The sequence below is a fragment of the Alligator sinensis genome, unplaced genomic scaffold (assembly GCF_000455745.1).
Source record: "Alligator sinensis unplaced genomic scaffold, ASM45574v1 scaffold570_1, whole genome shotgun sequence".
Classification (NCBI taxonomy): domain Eukaryota; kingdom Metazoa; phylum Chordata; order Crocodylia; family Alligatoridae; genus Alligator; species Alligator sinensis.
This window is the reverse complement of record NW_005841997.1, coordinates 1877009-1888030: the sequence shown is the minus strand read 5'-3', so window position 1 is coordinate 1888030 and position 11022 is coordinate 1877009. Positions and strand designations below refer to the sequence as shown.

Genomic DNA, 11022 nt, shown 5'->3' with positions numbered 1-11022 from the left:
GACTATGATGCTTGCCAGCTCCTTGAGTACCCTGGGGTGTAGATTGTCAGGGCCTGCTGACTTGAAGGTGTCCAGCCTCTCAAGGTGTTCCTTCACGAAGTCTGCATTGATGGAGGGCAGGAAATCTCCCTCACCTGGATCTCCCTGTTCCGCAGCGGGCATGGGCATCCCATGGGACTGACAAAAGACTGACACAAAGTACCCATTTAATAGGTTGGCTTTTTCCTGGGCGTCAGTCGTCCCATCTGGTTTAGCAGGCGTCCAATGTTGCCCTTGCTTTCCACCCATGGGTTGTGGCTCTCCCCACCCCTCACAGGTCGTACCTTCCTCCCTCCCCATCCACAGGTCACACCTGCCTCCCTATCTCCCAGCAGACCCCCAATCCCCTCCAGCCTGCTGGACACCCAATGCGCCAGCTAGCCAGCCCCCCCCATCCCGACTTACCTGATATCGGGCAGCCATTTTGAATCAATTTAACCTCCCCCTAAAGCCCCCAAATGTCTGTACTTAGCCAAAATTAGACAAGATGAGATGGAGAGCACATATACACTGTACCTGGAGAGGCTGTCCAAAGCCTTGATAAAACTAGCAGTTCCAGGCTCCTCCTTCTCTATATTCTCCATTAGAGAAGCCGTTGCATACACTATGTCACTTGCTAAAAACTTATTCTTAAAACCAAAGTGAATGCTGAAAGTCTGCACTCTTAAATCTTTCATTCTGTAAAAGTAGACCAAATCAAAACAGTTATTATAACATTTTAATGATTAACACTGATCACCCCCAAAGAAAGCTAAAATTTCAACTTAACTTCTCTGGCTAGCCTATAATAATAAATTATCTCTATTTCGGCATGTATTACTTTACAATTACGTATGGCTTCTGAGACAAGCTGTGACCTCCTTTTGAAACTTAAGAAATGACTACACAAATGATTTGGACAGAGGACAGCACCAGGAGTTGGAAGTGCTAAGTTCTAAGTCTAATGCTGCAATAATGGGAAAGTGCCTAGAAGCCCTACTCTGCCAAAGTGCCTTTTAAAGTCAGGTCAACTTTTTCCAAGCTGTTAGGTTGGAAAAATAAAACTACTATTAATTTACTATCTATACTATTGCAGGAGCTGAAAGGTTTGAAAGTAACTGAATCTGGGTACTCAAAAAGGTTGGATTTAAAAAAAAAAAAAAAAATTTACCCAAATTTGTTAGCCGATTCTTCAATCATGTCCCGCAAGTTCTCCTTCAAGGACATGTCCATGGAATTAAACTTTTGTTTCACCTGCTTCAAAGGCAACCTACAATGTGGAAAAATACATCATTGTGCACATTTAGGGATGAACAGTTAAATTACCTGCATTCCAAGCACAGGAACAGTTTCTTTCCATTAACACTAGATTAAAAGCACTTCTGTGTTCATCTACATAAAATACTGCAAGAAGGATGGGGATCACTTCATTGATCAACTACTAAAGTCAGTTCAATAGCTAAAAAGGCTTGCTGAATGAATGAGTACAGCAGGCTGAGCAAAGCACAGGTACCATTATCTGCCCATAGTGCCATTTTCATATTTAATTAAGTTTTGAGGTGGGCAGTTATGACCATGACATTTTTAGGCTCTCAGTATTTTCACGCACCTACTATTATGGAAAAAGTGTTTTTTCTTTTCCCCAGTTGATCCTCAGAACTTACCCCATATCAGCCAGAAATTCCTGTAGTCTCTTTTGCCCTTGAACAGACCAAAGCTTTAGACTGGCAGATGTATAACAGGTGTTACACAGGCTTTCATACAGGGACCAATGCTGATAAAGGGCCAAGCGCAGACTGAAGATGTGGACAGAAATTAGGGAAAATAGTTACGACGTACATGCTTTAAAACTTAGTAAGTTAGTTATTACCTTAAATAGTAGTCTTATTTTCCCTACCTGCCACCTTCACCAGTCCTAATTACTTCTTTATTAACTATCCCATTTGAATAGAGTTCTAGGTGTATATAACAACTCAACACAGTGAATATGCTTGTATAGCCATCATTCTTTCCCTTGGGTTTACATATCAACTTAGAAAGTGTACCCACATACTTCATACAACACTGATTTGAAGTAACACAATTAAACCTTCCAAAAATTACACTCAGGAACTTTAGTCATTATGGGCATAGCCCTGTGTCAACACCATTTTTTTCCCCCCCAGCAACATATTTCCTAGCACAAATGGAAACTTGTTTCTTTTTCCTAGATGAGGCCTTGAACCTGTCACAACAGGGTTTTTCTATTGTTTATTTTATTTAAACTCCTGGATATTTATAGATCAGCGCAAAGTTAAGGTCTAATTTTAGGCAAGGATACTCGTATTCAAATGCTATTCTCATGCAATCAATAGAAAGGGAGTTCTCTTCATCCTCATTGCGATGATTATGCCGTGACACATGACGCTGTAGGATTCCAATATCAGTCACATATTTCATTCTTTAAAAAACAAACCAAAAAACAAACCAATAAAAAAACAACAATCCATACGCAAGAGTCACTTTACCTTCTTTCCCTTCATATGTCCATTCCTATTATCTACTGCAAAAAACTTTTCCCTGAGAGCTACACAATGCCTAGTCAACTTCACAAAAATGAGAACCAATTTTTTAAAAGATTTTTGCAAAAAGTGTTTAAGGTTTTTTTTGATACTAGGCAGTACATAGGAAAAATAATCAATAAATAAAAACACACACACAGAAAATGAAACGCTTCCAAATTTTAAAGAGTAAAATAAGCAAGAAAATGCTCAGGAGTACAGGATGAACTGCAATTTTTCCTTTAACCAAAGTTACGGCTATCAAGTTACCCTTTCAGTGTCCCACCATTAATCGCTACTTCCTTATGATCTCAGCAACTCCACATACATTCATTAAGATATTCAAGTGTAGGTTGTTTAACATGCATCACAATTTCTATTACTTATTTTAACAAAGACAAATCAACAGCTTACTGAGTGATTTTATCTTGAACCCACTGGTCTGTTAGCCCAACAATAGCCCACCTAAAAATGGAAAAAAATATAGTCAGACAGGAAAAAGACTTTAGTCCAGCATATAAAAGTTCATCTTACAGCCATGGTAGAGGAGGAGTCTGCTACATTAAATAAGATTTGTGTACAACCAATGTCAAGACAGTTCTGTACTAACTTAATACCTATTGCACAGAGGTGCACCAATATATTGGTTGCATACTGGATCGGCACCAATAAAAGGAAAATTAACATTATTGGCAGGCAGCTTTTTTGGCCAGAGAAGCCAATAATGTCACTGATAAATGCTATGTGCATGCACACAGCCACCATGCATGGGGCCTGGAGTGTAGCCTGGCAGCTTGGAGAGCACTGTCTGGTTGGTAAGTCTATGGGGGAAGGGCCACGTGTGAAAGGGAAGGGGTGTGCGCGCACGTGTGTGGTCAGATTGAGGCCCCCATGGTGAGGGAGGGGCTGGGGTAGGCACTGCCCAGCCACGGTGGGGAGTGGACCCGGGGGGGTGGGGAGGGCAGCTCCCTGCTGCTGCACACACCCCTGGGGATGGCATGGGAGGCATGTGCCCCTCAGATTTGTGTGTGGGGTGAGGATGGGCTACCTGCTGTGGGCTCAGGGCCAGGGGCTGTGCTGGCTTCTTCCTGGCAGGGGGGCTATGCACAGTGCTTGGAGGGGGGGCTATGGGGAATTTTGGGGTGGCTACAGCCCACCCTGTAGCCCACCTCCTCTCAGCACCGCCACCTGCTCCCACCTGCCCTGGCCCCCCTGTTGGAAAGAGGCTGGTGCAGCCCCTGGCCACGAAGTGGGCAACTGGCCCTCGCCCTGCATGCAAATCCAGGGGGCACATGCCCCCCATGCTTCCCCTGGGGGGGTGTGCAGAGGAGGGGAGCTGCCCTCGCCCATTTCGTGCACCCCAGACAAGCCACTTGCAACTCCACCCCACTTCCAGGGTCCATTCACTGCCTGCCCCTGCCTCTTAGTTACTGTGAAGTCTTGATCTGCCTCTCCACACCCTCCACCCCTTCTCCTTCCCTTCCACAGACTTACCAGCTGGATGCTGCATTCCTTTAAATTGGCTACTGGATCAGTATCAGGCAATATAGCTGGTTAATAATCTGCCATCAGTATTGGCCAAGAAAATCTTTATCAGTGCACCCCTACTACTATTGCAGTGACTCTCAGCCAGGGTGCTGCAGCAGTACATATTAGTGAAATAGATATAAATGTAACAAATGGATCAAGTAATTGTATTTTTACTGGGCAGAATTAATTAGACAGGTGGCCAAAGGAATAGTTTCAACTGATCCACGCAGCAAGTTTCTGTTGAAGTATAGTAGGCAAATTTTCAATGGAGGAACCCATCTCTAATCACATTCTCTCACACAAAAAAAATCTATGTATATTTAAATACATAAATATACTCTGCAATAATTCTAATATTATAAAAGCCTAAGTTTGTCCGTCTCTAACGCTTTATTTGCACTCTGATTGGCTGATGGAAACAGCCAATCAGAGTGCTTCAAGTGTGGGGGAGCGCTGCCATTATTCCAAAGCCACGCCAAGGACCAGACAGAGGGTGGGGGAGCTAAGGACAGCAGTGCTGGCCTCAGCTCCCCCACCCCACTCCCTGCAAGAGACAGAAAAGTGTCAGCATGGGGTGTTAGGTGGTAGTACTCCATCCCAGTCATCCCCCATCAAGAACTGGCAATTGGCTAGTACTGAATATAAATACCATTTGGAAATTTTGCATGTCTGGCCCATTATTTACTATGGGCAGTGAACATTAGCACTATAACAGGGCTACTTACCACAACATGTCATTCAAGTCTTTAGACATTTTCCAGGCCAAATCGAACATCACTATGGCAGACTACAGGAGGAAAAAGAAAAAGACAAATAGATGAGGAACCATAACATTAATTAGTCTCACATTAAAAACAAACTGCAGAAGTGTTATTCTCATGCACCAGCTTAGTAATAAAGCTTCTTTTAGATGCAGGCTCAAATCCAAGAATTCCAGTGTCCTGTTTCCCAAGATACCAAGGGAAATATGCATTACATTGCTGAAAAACATTATGTTTTCATATAGAAACTACTTTTCACAAAAAATGTAAACTATTCTGATAAGCTGCTAGTTTCCAGAAAGAACAATTTAGTTATCTACAGTTTAGGTTTGACAAGTCTATAACCCTTGAATATAAAAGGTACAAATCTCAAACTACTTGGCTCCTCTCTTTTGAAAAGTAAATTGAGTAACATGCATGTGTGAGTATAATCAGATTAGATCTTCAAAGGACAGGCCCCGCCAAGCACTAAAGATTGTCATAGAGCATCTTAAACTTAGAAACTTCTAGGAGACTTTAGAACAAAGAACCACTATTTCCCTTCTACTACTGTATAGAATATGCTAGGACTGTGCAAAGCTTCGGTCACTGATTCGATTGGGCAGATTCGGTGGTTGAATCTCCAAATCTGAATCGAATCAGGAGACCCTTTAATCTCTCCGAATCAAACTGGAACCCTCTGAATTGATTTGGAAAGATTTGACAATTCAGACACAGACACAGCTTTAAATGTTGTTTCTACATACCTCAAGGTAGCAGGTGGCTCATGAATGCTGTGATGCTAGGGCGCATGGAGCGTCCCACAGGAGCATGGGGGAGTCACCAGAGCGCTTGGCAGCAGACTCAGAAGCGGACCAGAAGCACTTCTGGTCCAGCTGGGGAGCGTGCTCCCCCCCCCCATGGCTGATTGCTGAGCATGGGGGGGGAACCCCCCTGTGTGCTCCCCGGCAGACTTGGAAGTGGACTGGAAGTACTTCCAGTCCACTTCCAGGTTCACCACCAAGCATGTGGGGGGGCCCCCCTGCGCTCCTGTGTGATGTTCCATCCGCCCCAGCATCGCAGTGATCACGAGCCGCGCCTGGTACCTCGAGGTATGTAGAAAAAAAACATTTAAAGCTGTGTCTATGGCTGAATTGCTGATTCTCTGAATCAGCATTGAACCTTCAGATTAGGATTCAGCTGAATTGAATCGGGCCAATGATCCAAATCAACTAATTGAATCACTGTCCCCGATTCGGGCTGAATCCGAATCAAATACAGCCTGCTTCGCGCACCCTTAGAACATGCAATATCTTGATGCAGGAAAAATTAGCTTGAGTCAGAAGTACTTAATAAATAGTCAATATACAGGAAAAGCTCCGTTAACCGGCACCTTCCAAGCCAGCATGCTCTATCAACTGGCATGCTGGCTGGTAAGGTAAAGTGAAACCGGAAGTGCCCACTGTGGCACTTCTGGTTTCACTGAGTCCCCACGGCCTGGGGCAAAAAAGCCTGCATGGGGCCTGCCTCTGTCCCGCGAGGCCCGCAGGAGGGGCGGCGACGCCCCAGATGTGGCAGGAGAAGCAGCAGCCAGAATAGGCAAGGACACCTGTTCTGGCCGCTCAATTAACTGACATATTTTGTGATCTGGCATCCCCCGTTCCCAGGGGATGCCGGATAACAGAGCTTTTACTGTACTCCTATTCTCTTATTACAGGAAGACACTTTCTTTGTGGTAGCTTGTTTTTTTTTTAAATGAAAAAACAGCAGCTTAAAACTTACTGAGGTCCCATGGTATTCATACTGCTCATAATCAAAGAGAATTTCTTGCCTGAAGAGAGAAGAAAGTTTTTGTTTTTTTAAATGTTTGCTTAAGTGATTAACTTGCCCTTCTTTCAAGTTCATTACATAAACCAAAGAGAGTCAAGTAACCCTTAAATTTCAGATTTGCTGTAGACAAGGAAAAAATATGAAACTCAGGAAAAAAAAACAACACAGAAGCTATATGAAAATTCCAACACTGAAGCTGAAATAGCAATATTATGAAAGTCTATTTCTTTTTATTTTTCCAATTGATTAGCTACCCAGGAATTCCCACTGTCACTAACTGGATTGAACAGGGAGTAAACTGAGGCAAGAATTTGACCCTACATTAAATTTACAACGAAATATTTCTAATAAAAGGAGCAAGTGTCTTCACTAGATATGGACTTATGCATCATTAACCTCCAACTTCTGAATAAAGTATAAAGTAATGAAATCTCATGGAATTAGCAGTGTAGAATAGGACTTTCACGGTCTCAACATTAAGATTTCCAAAAGGGAAAGAAAAGTATAAACAACAAAGAACGCTGGCACATACCTGCGTGCTTCCCACACTCTCCTCTCTCGTCTTTTCATTGTTCTCTCCACGACAGCCTACAGCCAGGTGGTAGATGCCAAAGATGTGATGTAAGCAAGCAAAGAAATTACTTCAGACCTAAACTGACAACTATTGCGTCTAATGTTCAGGCTTTGCAAAAGTTTATTTGTACAGATATGTAGTCTTTTTTCAAAATATTTCCATAAAAACAAGCTTTAATAAAGGAATATATTTTGTTTAGGGCATTTGTTACACATTTAATTCACTACCTTATTAAAATGAAATTATTACATGATTTAGCTACTACAATTGCATCACCTGAAAGACTTTATTTGACACTTGGATAACCACTTAATACTTGAAAGTACTGGGTCAGATCCTTCATGCTCCAAAAAGTTCTCACCATCTCAAAAGATTGAAGCACTAATGAAGGTCTTTTAGGGATATTGCCTGATCAAGAACTTGGACAGGACTGTAAAAGTAATCAGAAATAGAATAGCCGCTGTAAAACCAAGAGTAAGCATTTGAGTTTTGTGGTCAGTGGGTGTGTCTACATTTTCATTAATGCGCCATAGTACTGCGCCTTAAGTTTAGTACAGTAAAAGCTCCGTTAACCGGCAGCTTACAATCCAGCACATTCTATTAACCAGCATGGCGGCTTGTAGGGTAAAGTGAAACTGGAAGCGCACACCGTGGCACTTCCGGTTTCTCCGAGCCCCCACGGCCTGAGGCAAAGCAGCCTGTTCTGCTGAGCCCCCATGGCCTGGAGCATAGCAGGCTGCACGGGGCCTGCCTCCCTGTCCCTCAGGGCCCGTGGGAGGGGCAGTGACACCCCGGACATGGCAGGAGAAGCGGTGGCCTGAACAGGCAAGGACGCCTGTTCAGGCTGCTCAATTAACCAGCATATTTTGTTATCCAGCATCCCCAGTTGCCGGGGGATGCCGGATAACAGAGCTTTTACTGTACTTGGATAACCAAGTACTAATCAATACATAGTAACCTGTGCTACTGTGCAGTAGTGCCAGCGCATGGGGTTTTTTTCAGACGCTAATTGTGCAGCCAGTAGATGAATACTACTGTGCAGTAGCATATTAACATGGGTCGTGCCCAGCATGGTACTGCGCAATGTTATTAGGCTACTGCGCAGGTAGCATCTTGTAGACGCATGCAGTGAGATGATTATAAAGTTTTAATAAACAGACTTCGCTCCCGTGTTTTACTTTTCTTGGAGAATTTTTAAAGGACAGAGTTATGATAGCTTAGCTACATTTCTTTCTATACATCCAAAGGCTTGGAGATTGATTCACAGGGAGACAAAGTTGGTTTCAGTACAGAAACTGGATTAAAAAAAAAAATTAAGTCCAATTAATTCAGGTAAAATATATTTTTCTTTCAACCACCCTATTTAAATGTGACATTATGACAACCTGTTTAGCCTAAATTTGCTATAGTCTACTAAAACCACAGACAACAAAACATTCAAGAAATCCATGTTCACTGGCAAAATTTTGAAGTCCAACCACTGGAAGTCACTGGCAAAGCAGCTTGATCTCATTTCTTTCAAAGAACACCCTTTGAAAGAAGCAACCTCTTCTCCAAGTGCAGAGAATTTCTTTTTATTAATTTATTTATTCCACTAGTTTAGTTCAATGCCTAGGACACTCAAAGTTGAGAAACAATTCATGAATAAACAAGAAAGCCTCTTTTGCTTTTCTAATCCACAAAGGAAATAAAAGGGGTGAGAAACGTTTATCAGCTATTTGAAACCGTCAATTTCTTGAGATGAATTATTTTACCAAATATGTTTTTGTAAAAAAAAAATATATATTTATGTTAACGATAAATACTCCTAACCTCTAAACATGCACATTTATCTAAGAATAAGATGTTCTACAGTCCTTCAATTTTCTTATTTTTAACATTATAATAGGGCTTATTTTACCTTCTGTAACAATCCACTTTGTTTGGGTTTCAAAGGCAAACGACACCAAAGCAATAGTATCAAACTTTCTGTAGAACAGGGTACACATATAAATTTCCACCCTCCCCTGCACAGAACAATGCTGTAAGAAATATACCTCTTCAAATCGTTTGCGCTTCCCCGAAGGTTCTGACCCATCGCTTTCATTCCCAGAATCCTCCTCTTCCTCCTCCTCATCTCTGAAGATATCATCGTAGGCAGGAACGTTAAGATCGTCATCTGGTTTAACCAACAGCTTAATCTAAGAAGAAAAGAAGCATTTAAAAAAAAAAAAAAAAAAATCAAACCTAAAAACCCCTTTATATTTGACCAACCTAGCAATTTCTATTAGTTGTTCCTCTTAGTACAGAAGACTAATTTACTCACTCTGGATTTGATCTGTTCCTACTAGGACACCAAGATTTTGCTTTATATGAATTAGGTGATCAACCCAAGTGACAAGCTAGAAGATTTACCTTCTGCCCTTATGAATTAATAAAAATTTAAATGCTTATTCTCCTTTATCAACAAGGTTATATTTATAGCACCAATAACATTGAAGAATGTAGACTTTCAGTGAAAAATATATTTGTTAAAGGGAAGCCGTCTAGCACTGTAGTACAAATCTCTCAGCATTCATAATTTAAAGTTATATTATTTACAGTCTCCAACCAATACAATCTAGAAGTAAACTTACTGTGCTGTGGTAGATCACCTTTGTTGCAAGGGATAGAAAAATGATAGCTCACTTACTGGATACTGTGAGCCAATTTAAACTGCATATTGTCTTAGACAATTGGATTTACCTGCATATCATTGTAAACATTCACTACATTGACAGGCCTGTGGGAGTCACAAACAAAGAAAAAGGTGTCCTCCTCAGGCTGCAGAACCTCCAGTAGGTCAATGTTGGCACCACAGTTTATAAGAATAAAATACTTGAACTGCAAAAGAAAACAAGGCATCTCCAATTTAATAGGTTACATGGGAGAATAAAACCAAGAAATTATCAAAACTATTCTACCACCAAAGTATTTAACTTTGTACACAGTTGTTTCAGGCAGCTTGGTTAAGGAAACTGAGGGGAAAAAAAATAAAGGCCGTTTTTATAGAAGGATAACATACTTTTAGTTTTCATTGTACAGACAATGAATGCTCACAACTTTCTCAGTTGAAGATGGATACAAATTCAGTTTATAAAAATCAAAACTTGTCTTGACCCTTATGATCTAAACCACACACAGAGTGGGGCAACTGCAAGTTTTACTTCAAAAGAAATTCTGTAACTGAAACGGCAGAAGCATTTGCTGAATTTTTGCTAAAGTTTGCTAAATTAGGTGAGACTGTGGCACATGACAAGAACAGGATATGGGAAATATGCCAAGCATTTGTCCATCATCCACCTAACTTTATTCAGTATTATTTTAGCTAACCACAAAAATATCAGCCTAAGAACCTAGAAGTGAACTGGGAGTGAAAAAAAGGACACTTCAAATTACAGATAAGTAGGAGGCAATATTAAACACACACACCTCTCATTAGGTGAGGTTTTTGTTGTTTTTTTTTACCTGATCTTTATGTTCAAGAAATGCAGTTTCAAGTTCCTGCCACCCAGACACTGGAACTAATGTGTACTGTACATGGTCACATTGAAACAATGCCTAAAAAGAAGCAAACAAGAAATGTTTAGCTAATGAAGAAAATTAGTAACAATTACTATATTTCTGAAAAATACTCCCATGCAAGACTTTGAATAGGAATTATCATGAAATCCCAGCATCATGACTGGTAGGACGAAAAAGGGTTAAGCATAAATAAAACACTGAATGTTTAAAACTAAAGTTAACACTTCCCTCTCACGTTCCTTTCCAC

The 11022-nt window shown here is 41.2% G+C and overlaps 1 protein-coding gene across 1 annotated transcript in view; it reads right to left on the bottom strand.

The window, feature by feature from the left end:
* The window catches only part of CDC45 (cell division cycle 45), a 21023-nt gene that overhangs the window by 8979 nt on the left and 1022 nt on the right, over positions 1–11022 (bottom strand). Inside the window, exons 3-13 of the mRNA XM_006021531.2 lie at positions 10719–10811; positions 9957–10094; positions 9269–9412; positions 7191–7246; positions 6611–6659; positions 4814–4875; positions 2973–3023; positions 2339–2458; positions 1683–1814; positions 1190–1288; positions 556–717 (exon numbers count right to left, since the gene is read on the bottom strand). Coding sequence (XP_006021593.1) covers positions 556–717; positions 1190–1288; positions 1683–1814; positions 2339–2458; positions 2973–3023; positions 4814–4875; positions 6611–6659; positions 7191–7246; positions 9269–9412; positions 9957–10094; positions 10719–10811 — 1106 coding nt within the window. The remainder of the gene's footprint in view (positions 1–555; positions 718–1189; positions 1289–1682; positions 1815–2338; positions 2459–2972; positions 3024–4813; positions 4876–6610; positions 6660–7190; positions 7247–9268; positions 9413–9956; positions 10095–10718; positions 10812–11022) is intronic.